Raw genomic sequence first — 18,873 nt, 5'->3', positions numbered from 1 at the left:
CACAACCCGAGCATATGCCCTTGACTGGAATCAAACCTGGGACTCCTCAGTCCTCAGGCTGACGCTCTATCCACTGAGCCAAACCAGCTAGGACCATTATATGTTTTTGAAATCTCTGTATTATTTTTTTTTCTTTTTTTTTATATTTTACTGATTTTTTACAGAGAGGAAGGGAGAGAGACAGAGAGCCAGAAACATCGATGAGAGAGAAACACCGATCAGCTGCCTCCTGCACATCTCCACTTGGCCACTGTGGCTCAATTGGTTGAAGAGTCTTCCCATACATTGGAAGGTTGCTGGTTTGATTTCCAGTCAGGTCACCTGTTTGGATTTCAGGTTGCATTCCTGGTTGGGGCACATGTGAGAAGCAGCCAATCAATGATTCTCTGTCATCATTGATGCTTCTATCTCTCTCCCACCCTCCCTTCCAACTCTGAAATCAATAAAAACATATATATTTTTTATATGGGCAAATAATTTAAATTGGTATCTCTTCAAAGAAGATATGCAAATCAAAATCACAATGAGATGTCATTCACACCCATTAGTATGACTATCAAAATAAAAAAGCAAGTTGTTGAGGATGTGGAGAAATTGGAACGCTTATACCAGGGGTGGGCAAACTTTTTGACTCGAGGGCCACAACGGGTTCTTAAACTGGACCGGAGGGCCGGAACAAAAGCATGGATGGAGTGTTTGTGTGAACTAATATAAATTCAAAGTAAACATCATTACATAAAAGGGTACGGTCTTTTTTTTTTTTCAGTTTTATTCATTTCAAATGGGCCGGATCCGGCCCGCGGGCCGTAGTTTGCCCATGGCTGGCTTATACAGTGATAGTGGGAAGGTAAAATGTTCTGGGTATACATCCAAAAGAAATGAAAGTACACACTCAGATATTTATACACCCATGCTCATAGCAACATTATTCACAACAGCCAAAAAATGGGAGCAAACCAACTATCCATTGACAGATAAATGCATGAATAAAATATAGTATACTATATACATACAATGGAATATTATTCAGCCTTAACGATTTGTACGCCATAAGCATCTATAGACGATGCAGCAGAGTTTTTTTTAATTAAATTCAAAATTGTGGCAGTTAACTGGTTAAAAATGAAGGAAATTCTGACAAAAGCTATAAGATAGATGAACTTTGAAGATATTATGCTAAGTGAAATAAGCCAGTCACATAAGGATAAATATTGTAAGATTCCACTTATATGAGTTTCCAGAGTAGTGAAATTCAAAGACAGAAGTAGAATGGTCATTGCCAGAGGCTGCAGATAAAGGGAAATGGAGAGTTAGTGTTTCATAGGCAGAAAATTTCACTTGGGGAAGATGAAGAGAGTTTTGGAGATGGATAGTGGTGATGGTTGCACAATCTTTTTTAAAAAAAGAATAGTTTATTGATTTCTTAAAAATATATTTTTTTATTGACTTCAGAGTGGAAGGGAGAGGGGGAGAGAAAGAAATATCAACGATGAAAGAGAATCATTGATCCGCTGCCTCCTGCACACCCCGCTAGGGATTGAGCCACAACCCAGACATGTGCCCTGAAGAGGAATTGAGCCGTGACCTCCTGGTTCATAGGTCAACACTCAACCACTGAGCCACACTGGCAACGCAAGAATAATTTATTGACTTTTAGAGAGAGAGGAAGGGATAGGGAGAGAAAGAGAGAAACATCAATGATGTGAGAGAATCATTGATCGGCTGCCTTCTGCACACCCCTTACAAGGATTGAACCTGCAACCTGGGCATGTGGCCTTGACTGGAAATGGAACCGGCAACCTCCTGGTTGATGGGATGACACCCAAACAACTGAGCCACACTGGCCAGGGCAGTTGCACAACAACCTTAATGCCATAGAACTAGAGACTTTAAAGAAGTTAAAATGGAATTTCATGTTATATATTTTCACCACAATAAAAACAAAAACAACACCAGCTATGTATCCTTCCTATTGACTATCCTAGTCTAAGATCTTATCTCTTCATATGCAGGTAAATGCAATAGCGACTGCTGTCCCTGGTTCAGTCCAGTCGCTTCTCATCCTAGCTCAATCTGTAGATAACTGATAGGTCCAGCTTACTGGTGTAACATTAATGTCTGGCCTCCAAACTTTCAAAAGCTTCCCATATCTTGCAAAAGAGGATAAAAATCTAAATCTCTTCAATCCAATACTCAAACTCTTCCAAAATCTTCCAACTATCTCATGTTTTCCTTTTAGTCCCTCAAAGAAATTTAGTCAGCTCAGCCTAGCTTCCCTCCATTCTCCTCCCCCAGAGCTAATCTCCACATTATACTCTTGCTTTTATCTCAAGAAGTAACTGCTCCAATCTCTCTGTAAATCTAAACCCTCATAAGCTAGTTCAAGTACCAAGTGTTCCAGGAAGTTCTTTAGACTCCTGACACCTCATCATCTCCCCGTGACCTGAACACCTACAGCATTCTTTGTACTGGTAGAACTTACTAGATTGTCTTCTAGACTCACAGAGGTACATCTTATCTTTCCTGAAGGTAAAGTCTATATATTACACTTTTTTCTTTCTTCCTGTAGTATATAACACAAAGCACAAAGTAGATAACAGGTTTAATTGAACACAAGTATAATTTTGGATGTGTGCATTTCGTTAACTAGGCTATGAAATCAGAATCATTAGACATTACTTTATTTCTGAAGGTTAACCTCTGGCACAACAAAGAAATTTCTGTGACTTAACAAGACACATGGAAACTGGGTGATATAGATGGGGTCAATGGGGTAAAAAGGGGACATATGTAATGCTTTCAACAATAAAGGTCTTTTTAAAGATTTTAAAAAAGAAACTACTAGGTGGTATAACGCAGCAAACATAAAACAGGTGTTTTAAACCCTAAAATTAGAGTCTGATACAGAAAACCTGTTTAAATGCTGATGTTGGGGCCCAGAACAATACAGTAGTTAGGTTGTGGGACAGAATATTCACCTTTGGGCTTTACTGAATGCATGCAAGAATGAGCCATGAATGCTGTAAGTGGGCACAATGCAGCCACAGGCTATGAAAACTCTAAGTGAAATGTCAGTCCATTTCTATTAAATTCAGGTTAGAAAAAAAAATCATCAGTTACTTATGGTAACGGATAGTAGCTGTCAGAATCACAGCAAAGTTCTTTGTTTCTGTTTTCAACTTTACTGCACGAAGACCTAGGGATGGGTACCGGTGGCGACAGATGCAAATCAACGAACAAGAAGCTCAGGAGTGTAGTGAAAAGAGTTGTCTAAAGGGAGCCTAGAGCCTAGTTTAGGTCCAACCCTGAGCAGCTGCAGCGCCCACACTAAGCCACTCACTCACTCACCTCCCTGGGCCTGCCCCTAGTGTCCCGGCTCCAAAACAAGTCCCACCAGATCTCTCAAGGTTTTTCTGACTCCGAAATCCCACGACAAGTTTAACCACAGCTGCCAGCAAAGGTGTGATTCTTACAATTTCAAGTCTTTCTTCCACATCTCCGGAAGAAAGGAAATTATTTCAGCAACCTAAAAGAAATAGATACTACTCAAAGACCAACAACAAAAAAAATCTGTTAGTTGAAAAAACTAATTGTGGGGGGGGTCGGGGGGGGTGGGGGGAGCCTATGTCCTCATTACAGCAAGATGTTTTAGCAGAGGGAACAGTGCTCCGGTAAAGATAAGCAAGACGCTTCTGTAAACTGGGCCTAAAGCAGAGGACTTGTTATCTGTGCTGGTATGTGAAGACCTGCTATTGTAGTTCAGAGCAGAAACAACACTCAAAGCTTCTAAAAAAATTTTAAAAAAGGAAAACAAAAAAGAAAAGCTTCTCAAAAAAAGAAAACAAAGACAAATAAAACAACGGCGACAAAGTTCTCACCCTCGGTGTAAGGACAATAAGCCGCCGTGCGAAGGAGAACCCACGGGAAAGGCTCGCTTTCGGGTCCTCCGGGCGCAGACGCCCCGATCAACAATGTCTCCCTTCCAACCTGTCAAAGCGCAGTTCCGGCTGCAGCCCCACAACACAAACTTACCGCACAGCCTAACTTCTCCCCCCGGGAGCGGCCTGCGCCCTCTCCGCTGCCGGCCGGCCGCTCTCCCGTCCACCCGGGGCGGCCGCAGCCCCGCAAACACGCGCCCGAGGCTGGGGAGCGGTTTCCCGGAGTCCTGGGAGCGGCGGGTCCCGCCCCTCCGCGCCCCGAGCCCGGAGCCCGACGGGCCGCCGCGGCCCCCGAGTGCCGCGCTCCCCGCTCCGAGCGCCACACCTCGCGCCTCTGCCCCCGGGACGGCGGCGCCCGGCCGAGCCCGCCCCTCAGGGTGCACCGGGACCGGCCAGTCCGCCGCCGCCGCCTCACCCCCGGACGGACGACTGCCCCTACCCCGGCGGCAGTCCAGCGCCTCCTGCGGTGGCCCGGCCCCAAGCACGGCCCCCTCACCTCCAGGCTCAGCCCCTTCCTCGCCGGGACGCCTAGCGCCGCGCAGGACAGCCTCGGCTCCCAGCCTCAGAGACACCGAGGGACACTCACCCTGGAGGCTCCTCCCGCCGCTGCTGTGGCTGCCGCCGCTGGGACCGCGGCCGTCACCCCCGCCGCCGCCGCCACCAGCACCGCCGTCCGCACCGGTGCCAGCACCCCCTGCCATCCTCCTCCTCCTCCTGCCGCCGCCGCCGCCGCTGCCGCCTCTCCGCTCCTGTCAGGGGCTCAGGCTCCGGGACTGCTCCAGGGTTCCCTCGCCGCCATTTTGACTCCTAGAGAGAGCAGGAGGGGCTCGGCCCGGCGCGGCCCTGGGGCGCCTGCGCGGCGCTGCGGAGCCGGCCCGCGCCCCCGCCGTCGACGCGCCTGGGGTCACGTGGGCCGGCGGCGGCGCGCGCACGGGGCGGGGCGGGGCAGGCGCGATCGCGGAGCCTGGCCGCCGGGGAGCCGCATGCGTGCGCATTATCCCCGCTCCACGCCGGGGGTTGGACACTGGGCCCTCTGACTTTGAAGTTGGTTGTCGTGTCCTGCTTCTTCCTGGGAATGGTGACACCTCACTACAGGCCCCAGAATGGAATTCCCGTAACTACGGTGTTGGACCTCCAGGTCTGCCCATTCACGCTTCCGTTCTGCGGACCACGTCCTGATGGACCGCACACAATGCACCAGCCTCCAAGAGGGCATTCTTGGCGTCTGGCAGTTTATCTTCAGCCCTGTCTGCGCGGTGCTTTTACAGGCACCACCTTGCTAGTTGTGTAGCAGGTTAAAAAAAAAAATCCGTTAAAGACGCTGAAAAGTTGTTCTCAACAAGACACGCTCATAAACGAGGGACAAGAATTGATGAAAGCGGTGCCACGGTTGCCACGCGGAGGCGTCAAATTGCTCTAACATGTCCCTTGTTTGAAAGTTTGCAAAAATGTCAGTGATGCAACAGCAAAAAAAAACCAAAAACACCCACCGTATTTATGGAGCACCAGGCAGTTCTCAAAACACCGTGAAATACAAGACTTCGTTTAAACACCAAAACTATCCTTTGAGGTAGCCGGGACAGGTATTATTATCGTCTTTTACAGCTGAGGGGACTTTGAAATACCAAGTCCTTTGCCCAGGGGCACACATGTAGCATTAGCAAGTAGGCAAGCCAAGACTAGAACCCAGACATTTCTGACCCTAGTCATGAGGTCGTAAGGATAGGCCTTAGGAAAACAAGATGTATTTGTTCTCTGGAATTAACCTAAAACCCTTTTTAAAGTGTTTGCATTTTCACCCTTTGAGAAACAAGATTTTTAAGTTATACCGAGTATTTGTGTTGTTCTCAGATCACCTCTACACTTCAGAAGATAAGAGCAATTTCAAGTTTTGTGATGTGTTTTTAACCATCTCTGATATATTTAAATATGCTTCATATCCATTTGGAGGGTTTAAGTTTTTGACATCCTTCAATGGAACTACTTTATCTCTTTGAATAGGATCATTGCTTTTGTCTGTACTTTTTTCAAATGTGTTCTGTCTTTCTTTTGCTCATTCTTCACCTTTTACTTTCTAGGGATACCTCTTCCCAATTTGTATTCATTTTTTCCCCCCTTCACCCCATGCATTTTCCCCTACACTAATCCTTGAAAGTTTGGAGATTGTTTAAACAGAGACTGTAGAATTTCCTTGTCTGAAAAAGAATCCCCTCTGGCTGTGTACTCTTCAACTGAGTACGGAGGTGTGGACCGTAGACAGGACGCGCATAAAGTGAGAAAATACAAGGGAAATTGGCCCATCTACTTGGAGCAAAGAATTGGCTCTCGATGCCCACCTCCTATTGCCCTGTATTGTTTTACTTCCCCTTAATATATAATTAAATATTATGTCAATTACAGCCGCCTACTGTTATTTTCCATTATTTTGCCTTTGTCTTCAGCTAAATATTGCATTAATTGTAAGAGCTATTATTTGAAAACTAAAAAGTCCATTGGCCATACCACCTCTTTACAACTTACTAAAAGTTAAATAAGATCAGTCTCCACTAGTTACACTTTCTCATTTATTTCTAACATTCATTGCTTGACTTTGGTTCTCCTTCCTAGAAACAACTTTAAAAACAAAATTAAAACAATACTGACAATGATAGCATTCTAAATAAGTCCAGGATTATACCATTTTTCTAAAAGCCTTTGATGCAGAAATCTACCAGAGGCTTTTTGAAAAACTGAATAAGATCTCTTGGTTCACCCTGGCTGGTTTGGCTCAGTGGATAGAGCATTGGCCTGGGAACTGAAGAGTCCGGGTTTGAGTCTGATCAGGGGCACATGCCCAGGTTGTGGGCTCCATCCCTGGTAGGGGGCATGCAGGAGGCAGCCAATCAGTGATTCTCTGTCATTGATGTTTCTATCTCTCCCTTCCTCTCTGAAATCAATAAAAAATATATTTAAAAAAAAGATCTCTTGGTTCCACAATGTCTTTTTGTCTACTTTATGGATCTGATTTGCCTTCGCAGAAACCATGCATAAGTTTTCTGTGACTTTTTCCACGAGTTACTTCATCTACCCTGTTTTCAGTGCACCTTTGAGATACTGAATTAACTCAGTTTACAAGTCCATCAGAATTTAGATTTGTCAGTTTACTTCAGTCCAATACACATTTTTTTTTTAAATCTTCATTCAAGGATATTTTTTCATTGATTTTCAGAGAGAGGGAAAGACAAGGAGAATATCAATGGGAGGGAAACACATCAATTGGTTGCCTCCTGCACATGCCCTGACTAGGGCCCGGGGCCAGGGAGGAACCTGCAACTGAAGTAGTGCCCTTGTCCGGAATCGAACCTGGAACCCTTTGGTCCACTGGCCAATGTTCTATTCACTGAGCCAAACCCGCTAGGGCCCACACACATTTTTTTAAGCATCCAATACAATGTATGTAACACAGTGCTAGATGCTCTGGGTAAAAAATAAATGATTCTTTGCCATTGAGAAGCTTAGAAACTAAATATGTAGACTGGAAATAATTTTACATAGTAATACTTTTAAAAGGCTAGTGCACAGATAGTACAGTTGACCCTTGAACAACGCAGGGGTTAGAGGCACTGACTGCTCACACAGCCTGAAATTCCATGTATAACTTTTCACTCTCCCAAAACTTAACTACCCTTGGTATCTAACTATGGATACCATGGGGGCTTTAGGTCCTCAGCAGATACCCAAATCTGAGGATGCTCAAGTCCCATATATAAAATGGCATATCTGTGGACTTCCAACTATGGATCGAAAACAGTGAAGGCATTTATTGAAAAAAAACCTGCCTATAATTGGACCCTTGCAGTTCAAACCTGTATTATTCAAGGGTCAACTATATCCAGTAAGGGTGAAGAGTATGGGTTCATAAGAATCTTTTCTAGAAATTTCAGAAAAGAACAATCCATACCGGGTTTTTCAGTTGTTATGACCCATTATAACTCACCCCACTTTTTTAAAAAAAATCTTAAGCTAATTAGAAGTGAGCAAAAACAGTTGCTGTCACTTGTGATCAAGAGTCCTGAATTGTGTTGTGTTCTTCTCCCTGCTCCCTCCATCAGTGAATGGCACCCCATCCACCTGGTCACTTAAGCTGAAAACCTGAGTTATTTTCTAACCCCTGCGTTGTTCAAGGGTCAACTGTACTATCTGTGCACTAGCCTTTTAAAAGTATTACTATGTAAAATTATTTCCAGTCTACATATTTAGTTTCTAAGTTAAAATAACTGTGTATTCCATTTTCTGTTACTCCAATCTGTCCTTCCCTTTTTTTTTTAAACTATACATAACTATCCACCAAAGCCCTTCCCTAGGCTTACCTTTACGGAAATACAATATGGAAGCTGGGTTTTTTAAATCATGGAAAAAGGGAAAATTTAATTTCATCGTGTGCTTTGCATATAATGATACTGTTTCCAAGCATTTTGGGAGAAAAAGGTCCCATCTCTGTCTGTCCCACCGTGGAGCAAGTTCAATCTTGTCTCAGCAGGGCCAGAATTAAGGCCACTGCCCATAGTTTTGCTCCATATTAAAGTCCAATCCAGTCCAGCACCTGCTAGCTTAACTTGTGTTCCCAGCTATAGTCCATTTCGTATGGAGTCCGCATGGGCATGGACCGTGTGGCTGCTTAGGGCGACATCGCTCTGGAGAGCGAACAGATGAGTGCAAAGCAAGCATGGGTGACAGAGCAAGAGAGAGCAAGAGGACCATGGTGAATAAGAGAGAGGGCAATCTTTGGAGATTTTAACCAGGAACTTTCCAAGATTTTGCGTGCTTCTGATGGGGCCCACCCCCTACCAGGGGTCAGCAAATTGCGGCTCGTCAAACCACGGCTCTCGAGCTACATGCAGCTCTTTGGCCCCTTGAGTGTGGCTCTTCCACAAAATACCGACTTCTGCGCATGGGCCACGAAGTTTCAGTCGCACTGTATGTGTGCGCCCACATGTGGTATTTTGTGGAAGAGCCACACTCAAGGGACCAAAGAGCCGCCTGTGGCTCGCGAGCCACGGTTTGCCGACCACGGGCCTAGGCAATATCCATTGTTTGCCAGGCTAGACTGACAAGCAAGTGCCTCCCCTGTGCCACCCAGGTTTCTGCTGCACATGTGCCTATCTCCCCGTTTGTTTGATTTCTTCCCCCAGTGATCTGCTGGGAATGGACCTATGGTCTCCTGGGGCGCGCGAAGCTATAGCTTACAATGTCTACCTTCCCTTTGCTTTCTTTCTTTATATTAATAACTAGCTACTAATTACAATGATAACATTTCCACTTTCCTTCTTCCTCATAACCCCTCACTTTTCCCAATTAAGTAGTCTGAGTGGGATTGATCCTATATTTTATACCTGGTTTCCCGATTTAAGATTTTCAGCAAATGCTACTTCCCTGGCTTTAAAGATAGGTTCAGGGGAGGAAATGTAACCCCATCAAGAGCCTGGATGTGGTGAAATGTTTGCTAGGACTTCTGGAAAAGAACATCTGTCCTTGGACAGAATTTGCTGGACTACCCTCCTTTTCTGTTGAACATGGCTGAAAGGGATGTAGCCCCGGGAGCTCTTGGCAACCATCTTTCTACCTGAGGGGAGCCTACTTCAGGATACAGCTAACTTGTACCCTAAAAAAAACGGTGTCCCTGGTGACATGATTAGAGATGTTACAGCAGAGCAAGGAGGATGGGCCAAGTACAGAAACTCACCAGGGCAGAAAGCCCAGGATGCCTAGCAAGGGGCAAAACTGGGAAAACAAGAACCTTGCCCCCAGGGTAACCTATCCCCCCCTAGCTGCTAGCATATCACTGGTCATGAGGTTTAAACACCCTGACCTTTTCTCCCTAAAAATAACATCTGGGCCTCCTTTGTATTTTAGCTCCAGGCCCAGAAAAGCAGCAAAACCAGACAAGTGACTCTGTGGCTGCCTCAAGACCAGCTGTATTGACTAATGAGCCCCTCCCTGGCACCAACCAATCAGTGGAGACCAGGATCCTGGAAAGCTGATGAATATCCTATTGAGACCCTCCCCTAAGATTTCCACCCATAAAAGAGAGATTAATACTCTCAACACAATGGACCCTCTCCCCCAATGGAGCTCACCCAAGCCATTCCCTTCCCTCCTTTCCTCTAAGCCTTAGAGTCTAAGGGACCCCATGAGACTTGCAACCAGGGGAGCATTGAGCAGTGGCAGCTCATCCTGGGTTTACACCCTGGACCTGTCTCCAAAGCCCCCTTTATTCTGACTTCTCAATGAGCCAAAACAGCCTAGCCTGGGCTCTGCTGTTGCTTCTTCTATGTCAGTGATGGCGAACCTATGACACGCGTGTCAGAGATGACACGCGAACTCATTTTTTTGGTTGATTTTTCTTCGTTAAATGCCATTTAAATATATAAAATAAATATCAAAAATATAAGTCTTTGTTTTACTATGGTTGCAAATATAAAAATATTTCTATATGTGACACAGCACCAGAGTTAAGTTAGGGTTTTTCAAAATGCTGACACGCCGAGCTCAAAAGGTTCGCCATCACTGCTCTATGTTCTTCTTTGTTTCACTATCCTAAGTGTGTTTTTGCTGTGGTCAATAAATTCTTTCTTGCTTTACTAAGGTTTGTCTCTTGATTGGAATCTTTCCTTTAAAGAAGACAAGAACTGAGGTCTCGTCATCTTGCCAGTAGCAGAGATGCTGTTATGCACAAAAACTTTAACTTCCACAGATGAAAGTCTTTTTATAAGCAAGATTTTATTGAACCAAAAATGCTAGCCAAAAAGACTGGTGTTGGGGCATGGAGTTAAACCACCAGCAATATGGCTAGATAGAAAAGTCAGCATATCTGTCATCCAGGAGTTTTGCAAGCATTTTTATACATCAAATAGGGGAGATGGGGAAGGAAAGAGGTAGTCTTGAAAGAATTTACATGAGCTATAGGCAAAGGGTAGGGGAAGGTGAAGCAGGGCCAGTTCTGGGATAGCAGTCTGCCTCAAGAAAAGTCCACTCTTATGGACTGGATGGGGCAGCAGTGTGGAAACCCCACAGGTAAATAAGTGGAAGTTGCTGGATGCTGCTGGTGCCTGGCTAAAATAATCCGTGGGCCCTGGCCAGTATTGTTCAGTGGTTAAAGCCTAAGCCTGCACACTGAAAGGCTGTGGGTTTGATTCCCAGTCAAGACCATGTACCTGGGTTTCAGGTTCGCTCCCCACCCCTGGTTGGGGAGCATACAGGATGCAACCAGTTGCTGTATCTCTCTCACATTGATGTTTCTCTTTCTCTCTCTCTCTTCCCTCCCTCCCTTCTACTCTTTCTGAAAAGCAATGGAAAAAATACCCTCAGGTGAGGCTTAACCAACCATCATCATCATCATCATCATCATCATCATCATCTGCATAAATAGCCACCTATAAATTAATCCAAAATGCCAGCAGGCAAAACAGGAAGATGAGAAGTCCTTTGTTAGTTGGTCAGCATCTATGAACAGACTAACAGATCTCTTTCTTTCACTCTCTGGCCACTGTAATTTAATGCAGAACAGTTTAGAGTTTTTAAAAAGTCAATGCTTAATTAAGCTGCCCTGAAATTAGTCCTACCTTTGGCCTTTCCAATTATGTGAGCCAATCAATTTCATTTATCTCTATGTTTTCCTTAAACATTTATCCAAGTAATTTTAACTGGTACATATACTATCTCATTTCCATATTACCAGTCAAAGAACGAAAGGTTAACATCAGTGGTGCCTGGGCAAGCTAAATAGCCATCTAGGAGGGTGAATAATGAAAAATTGAATTTAAGGAATCGGGCAGTGGTTCTCAACCTTGGCTGCACATTACAATCATCTGGGAATCTTTTTTTTAATATATTTTATTGATTTTTTTACAGAGAGAAAGGGAGAGAGATAGAGAGTTAGAAACATCGATGAGAGAGAAACATCGATCAGCTGCCTCCTGCACACCTCCCACTGGGGATGTGCCCGCAACCAAGGTACATGCCCTTGACCGGAATTGAACCTGGGACCTTTCAGTCCGCAGGCCGACGCTCTATCCACTGAGCCAAACCGGTTTCAGCGGGAATCTTTTTAAAATCCTGATTTCTGAGCCTCACCCTCCGGAAATTCTGTTTCTTTGTTATGGGGTGGGGCCACAACATTAGTAACAAAGAAGCAGAATTTCTGGAGGATGAGGCCCAGAAATCAGGATTTAAAAAAGAGTCCCAGGTGTTTCTAATGTGCAGCCAAGGTTGAGAACCACTGGAATAGGGGATGGGAGATAGCTATCCAAAGGGAAGGGCTACACCAAGCATATCAAACTCACAACCCACAGACCATATGTGGCCCACAACGAATATTTTTGCAGCCCAGCCAATATAACAGTATGTAAGAAACATCTTAATAAAAATTTCATAACTTAATTTTTACAATATCCTGTTATACATAACTGGAGGCCCAGTGCACAAATTCGTGCACCAGTGGGGTCCCTCCACCTGGCCTGTGGGATTGGGTTGAAACCGGCTCTCCAACAATCCACAGGGAGTCCCAGATTTCAAGAGGGTGCAAGCCAGCCTGAGGGACCCCACTGGTGCACGCTTGAGGCCAGGGAGGGACATGGGAGGTTGGCCAGCCAGGAGGGACTGCGGGAGGGCTCCAGGGCACATCTGGCCTGTCTCCCTCAATCCCAATTTGCTGGACCCCAGCAGCAAGCTAACCTACCAGTCTGAGCGTCTGCCCCCTGGTGGTCAGTGCACATCATAGTGAGCGGTTGAGCAGCCTTAGCATGTCATTAGCATATTACACTTTGTTTGGTTGAAAGGCCGACCAGTTGATCAGACACTTAGCATATTAGGCTTTTATTATATAGGATTATTAATAACAAACTACAACGTTCGCTAATGACTGATAACTATAATCGTGTTGCACAGGCGCACCATTTCTCTCCACTAATACTAGCAGCAAATATTTTAGCAGCCAATTGCCACGTCATTAGTCTTGTACTGATTTGTTTGGTGTGCGCAACAGGAAATATTTCGCTTTCGGAGAACAAGAAAAATAGGTTTATTTGCATTACACTTATTAATTTGTGCAGTTATTCAGTGTCTGGTAAGTTAATGTTCAAGAAAAAATATTTTTTAATATATTTTATTGATTTTTTACAGAGAGGAAGGGAGAGGGATAGAGAGTTAGAAACATTGATGAGAGAGAAACATCGATCAGTTGCCTCCTGCACACTCCCTACTGGGGATGTGCCCGCAACCAAGGTACATACCCTTGACTGGAATCGAACCTGGACCCTTGAATCTGCCGGCCAACACTCTATCCACTGAGCCAAACCAGTTAGGGCTCAGGAAAAAATATTAATTTTTATTGAAATGTTTCATTATTTTATGTTAATGATTACTCATTTATTTCAACCCTTTGTATTCAGCATGTCTCTATAGAAATACACCTATGTTTCTATTAAAATTGAAGCTTTTGGTTTTTTGCCAACCACATAAACTTGTTTATTTGGCCCGTGTTAGCCTTTGAGTTTGACATGCTTGGGCTACACAGCACTGAGCCAAAGGGCATTGGGTCCATGATGGCAGCAAAAATATACTTAGGACAACGAAAGGGCATAGAAGAAGCAGCAGGAAAGCCTAGGCTGGGATGCTTTGGCTCACTGAGAAGTCAGAGAAAAGGGGGCCTTGGAGACAGGTTCAGGGGGTTTGCCCAGGATGAGCTGCCGCTACCCATTGCTCTCCTGGTTGCAAGTCTCATGGGGTCTCTTAGAGGTGGGGGGATACATGCCTGTGGGGGAATGGCACAGACATGCTCCTTGAAGTGAGAGGCGAACTGGGTCCTTTGTCCTGAGTGTGTTTATTGCTTTCTTACAGGTGGAAATCTTAGGGGAGGTTTCAGGGGAGGTTCTTAATAGAATATTTGTAACTGGATAATCAAGGGGTCCAGGCTGCCTGTCGCTACTTGAGTCAATTAAGGAGAAAGAGAGGATTGAATCATATATGAGCGTCTATTCCAATAATGCTAGCAGTATGGGAGAGCAGCAGGTCACCCACAAAAATCTGCTCTGCATCCCACCATGTAAGCCAGCTGCTTGTATTGGGTAGAAGGACAAAGATTATGTGGGAAAGTAGGAATTACAGGCATGGGGAAGCAGGCACAGGATACTTATCACAGGTTGCATCTCAGAAGTCATGCGGGGTGAGGGTGGGGGGAGGGCGTGTTGCAGAGGGTGGTCTCCAGGACGATTACAGGCAATAGGGGCCTGTAAAGAGTGGGTGCCTCCGGGACTAGATTGTTTCAGCCACGTTGTCGTAAATCTTCCCATCATGATAGGCAGTTCTCAGGAAAGGAGGATGGACTGCATTCCGATGTTAGCTCCCATGTCCCAGGTGTACAAACTTCCAGCCAGGTTAGAATGTGCTTTCTTTCATCAGAACAAAACCATCATGGTTAACACGGCATGATTAATATTCCTTATAATTGTACTAGTAGCTGGTCCCCGATATTCTATTTCTGCCACTAGCGTGTTCATCAGTTTTCCAGGTGTATTCTTCAAGGGCTGTGGTCTCTACTGATGGGTCGGTGTCAGGGCAGGGGGTCATTAGTCCATGTAGCTGGTCCTGAGGCAGCCAAGGTGCCACTTGTCTGGCTTTGCTGCTGTTCTGGGCCTGGAGCTGAAATACAACTGAGGCCTAGATGTTATCTTCAGGGAGGAAAAGGTCTGGGGGTCTAAACCACCTGACCAGCGATATGAAAGATCTGGGGTCCAAACCACATGACCAGTGATATGCTAGGGGAGGACAGGTTACCCTGTGGGCAAGGTTCTTGTTTTCCCAGTTTTGCCCCTTGCAGAGCTTTTAGCCCTGGTGAGTTTCTGTACCTGGTCCATCATCCTGCTCTGGGGGGTGGGGGTCTGACAAAGAGAAATATTATTATACTTACTTTGTTAGTCTGAGTCTTTGTAGCTAGTAAATAATAATGCTGAGGCCTGAACTTTGACCTTTTCGCTCCAACTGTCCATCTCTTTTTTACTCCAGCATAACAGAAATACATCAAAGAATTTCTGGGTGTCGTTCAGGAGAGGAAGAGGAATGTCCAATCTCATAACAAAAAATCATGTAAGAAAACTAAAACTGCCCTGACCGGTTTGGCTCAGTGGATAGAGCATCAGCCTGCGGACTAAAAGGTCCCAGGTTCGATTCCAGTCAAGGGCATGTACCTTGGTTTCGGGCACATCCCCAGTAAGGGGTGTGCAGGAGGCAGCTGATCAATGTTTCTCTCCCATCGATGTTTCTAACTCTCTATCCCTCTCCCTGCCTCTCTGTAAAAAAAAAAATCAAGAAAAATACATTAAAAACTAAAACTGTTCTCAGTTTTAATAGTGAAGAGACTAAAATTCTGCCACCTGGAAACTGCTTTCGGGGATACTGATTTAAAGCTGTTTATTAAGAAACAAGAGCCTCAGAAAGAACCTTTGACCCTCCCCGCCTTTTCTACCCAAGAGATTCAGACAGAGAAACCTGCTTCAGGAAGAAGATCTTAGGATGCTGCCTTAGCCTAATTTGAATTAAGTATGGTAAACAGGAGGGTTTTAGGCAGGTGTATGTTAGCTACATAACCCCTGTTGTCACGTTGTTTCTGAGTCACCTAGCAAGAATTTTCCTGCCATGTGTGTTTCCTTCTTCCTCAACTGCTGGTAAATTGCCCATTCTCACTTCTTGAAATCTAATACCCCTTTTATCCACCTTCCTCCTTTGTCCAAACTCTCTCATATACCCAGTGTTACCTCACTGTCTTGAGAATTTTCATGGGCTTACCATGTCTTTGTGAATTCCCCATGCGCATTGATTTTCTCCTGTTAATCTGTTCCCATTAGTTTGGTTATTGGCCTGGCCAGAAAAACGTAGGAAGTGGGAGGAAAAGTATTAATATATTATTTTCGCTCCCACAATAGTATTTCTGTTTCAAGTGATGTCATTTTTGATTAAAGAATCAACTTAAAGAAAATTTTGCACTATAATGAACCTGGAACACCAAGATTATGTTATGAACTGCCTGAAGACAGTTCTTTCTCAGGATTCTTTGTAATCATGGACAGCAGCTTTTGCTGGGTCTTATATTACCATTGTGCTTTCAATTCAAAAGTGTTACTGATGTTACCAGTTGCATAACTCGGGATGTTTTTCCCACCTTGGCAGCCCTTCTGCTCTTGCTGCTTGCTTCTCTGAGTTTCTATCTCAGAGGTCCTGCAATTGTAAAGGCAGCCACAAATAGACCCAGAGAGAGGCACTGCTTTCCTCAAAGACCTTTGGCCCTTGAATAGCAATTAGATGTGTGTTTCTAGAGAGGAGAAAATTCAGGATGTTTGAGCCTGGGGGAGTGCAGTTAATACATTATGTAATCGCCGAGAACTCTAACGCCAGTTTATTTAGAACATGAGCATTTATAAAAACCACGGGAAGAAAACGAAGTAGGCGAGTGTGCCTTTCATTTTCATTGTACACACAGAGCTCAAAAACCCCAAACTTGATCTCTAGGCTGTCGCTCTAATTATGTTCTTTTACATAACTTGGCAGGAAGGGCTGGCATTGTAGGTCACGGAGAACATATTGAATGCAGGGCACACTAGGCCCTTTATTGAAGATTGCAGAGGTTTGAGTTAATAGTGCTAGTCTTTTGTGACTTGAAGAAGGTTGGATTGTAATTTGAGAAGCTAAAAGTGCTACCTCTTGGGATAGGAGTGGGTGGCTAGGAGTTTGTGTTGTGTGGCTGAATTTGGGGTTAATTTTACTGGCACTGTCAAAAATAGCTTAAGGGTTTTGTCCCGGAGAAATACCTAAAGTGCTCAATTCTCACATCAGCTGCGCTCCAGTCAAAACTTTTTTGAATTATGATTAGTCTAGTCGGCATGTCTCTTACTGAGCTCTTTCTTAGCTTACTTTAGCATTTCTTGCTAACTTTTTTTTTTTTTTTTTTAAGTTTAAAAAGCAAGGGAGGGCCCTGGCCAGTTTAGCTCAGTTGGTTGAGCATCCTCTCCTGCACTGAGAGGTCACCTGTTCGATTTCAGGTCAGGGCACATGCCAGGTTGCAGCTGGATTCTCAGTAGAGGGCATGTAGGAGGCAATCTATGTTTCTCTCTCATTTTAAAAAAATATATATATTTTAATTGATTTCAGAGAGGAAGGGAGGAGAGAGAAATAGAAACATCGATGATGAGAATCACAGGTCAGTTGCCTCGAGTCCACAACCCAGGCATGTGCCCTTGACCAGAATCAAACTCCGGATCCTTCAGTCCGTAGGCCAACGTTCTATCCACTGAGCCAAACCGGCTAGGGCATTTGTTTCTCTCTCAACAGTGTTTCTCTCTCATCCCCCTGCTCTTCTCTCTCCAAAATATCAATAAAAACCATTAAAAAAATGTTGGGGAGGTCCTGGCCAGGTATCTAGTTGGTTAGAGTGTTGTCTGATATGCCAAGGTTTTGGGTTGAGATCTCCCTTCAGGGCACATACAAGATACACCTCTCTTTCTCTCTCCCTCTCTCTCTCTCTCTCAAAAACAGAAACAAATCTTTAAAAATAAGAAGTTCAAAGTAATATTTTTGGAGAAATTTGAGGTGACAATGCATCTATAAAATATGAATAGGTGACTCTTTAAAAAAAACACCCAAATTATTAATAAGTTTTAGAAATAGAATTCTAAATGAAGAACTCAACAGAAGGGCTAGAGAAAAAAGCCAAGGGAATCTTCCAGAATGTAGACAAAAGGGACAAAAAGAGAAAATTGAAACACATAGATGACCCACCAAGAAGGGCCAATATCCATCTAATAGTAGTTACTTTTAAAAAAAATCCTCACCTGAGGGTATTTTTTCCATTGCTTTTTAGAGAGAGTGGAAGGAAGAGAGACAGGGGGTGGGGTGTGGGGTGAGGGTGGAGGGGGAGAGAGAGAGAAACATCCAAGTGAAATGGATTGGTTGCCTCCTGCTCAAGCCCTGACTGGGGCAGGTATTGAACCTGCTAGAGCCAACTCTCTAATCACTGAGCCAAAATTGCCAGGGCAGGTTGATTCTTTTCTGTGCCCTGACTGGGGATGGAACTCACAATCTTGGTGTATCAGGATGTTGGTCTAACCAATTCAGCTACCTGGCCAGGGCTAGCAGTAGTTTCAGATTGGGAATAGAGAAACTAGAGAGAAGGAAATAAATACCAGAATCTCCCAGCGCTAAAGAAACATCCCAGTCTAAAGAAACATCCCGTTTAAGTTGAGAGGTCTCTCCCTCTGCGAATTCATATGAATGAAGACAGACACATATCTAGCCATATCTTGAAGAAACATCACAAGTCCAAAGACAAACAGAAATTCCTAAAAGATTCCATAAAGAAAAAAAGAAGCTACATCAAAAGTTGAGAATTATATTGGCATCACACTTATCAGTTACACTAGATATTAGAATACAAGGAAATACTATTTGTCAAATTACTGAGGGACAATGATTATAAGCCTAGAGCTCTAGAGCAGCGGTTCTCAACCTGTGGGTCGCAACCCCTTTGGCGGTCGAACGACCCTTTCACAGGGGTCACCTAAGACCATCCTGCATACCAGATATTTACATTACGATTCATAACAGTAGGAACATTATAGTTATGAAGTAGTAACGAAAATAATTTTATGGTTGGGTCACAACATGAGGAACTGTATTTAAAGGGCCAGAAGGTTGAGAACCACTGCTCTAGAGTCAGCAAAATTAGCATTTAAGTGGGGAGCAAAAGAAAGATTGTTCTGACTTGCAAGGGCTGGGGATATTTATCAGCTACAGACCATTCCTGAAAGAGTGGCTTAGGGACGTTTCTACATCAAAATGAAATAGGAACCTAAGAAAGAGGAAGATACCGGGTTGCAGAAACAGGGCAACCAAAGGAAATTCTAGAATG

The 18,873-nt window shown here is 44.4% G+C and overlaps 1 protein-coding gene across 9 annotated transcripts in view; it reads right to left on the bottom strand.

Moving 5' to 3' along the window:
• The window catches only part of BTBD7 (BTB domain containing 7), an 81,974-nt gene extending 77,176 nt beyond the window's left edge, over positions 1-4,798 (bottom strand). For 5 of the 9 annotated variants that reach the window (XM_036315983.1, XM_036316006.1, XM_036316024.1 and 2 more), the window contains exon 1: positions 4,525-4,638. Coding sequence is in view for 1 of the 9 variants with exons in the window: in XM_036316040.1 (XP_036171933.1) it covers positions 4,525-4,639 (115 nt within the window). In the remaining 8 variants the exon portion in view is untranslated. The other 4 variants (XM_036316040.1, XM_036315988.1, XM_036315993.1 and 1 more) reach the window with 4 other exon arrangements.
• Between the last annotated feature and the right edge of the window lie 14,075 nt (positions 4,799-18,873).

Source organism: Myotis myotis, unplaced genomic scaffold, assembly GCF_014108235.1.
Source record: "Myotis myotis isolate mMyoMyo1 unplaced genomic scaffold, mMyoMyo1.p scaffold_m19_p_1, whole genome shotgun sequence".
Taxonomy (NCBI): domain Eukaryota; kingdom Metazoa; phylum Chordata; class Mammalia; order Chiroptera; family Vespertilionidae; genus Myotis; species Myotis myotis.
The sequence above is the reverse complement of the archived record's forward strand: the minus strand, read 5'-3'. Positions and strand labels throughout refer to the sequence as shown.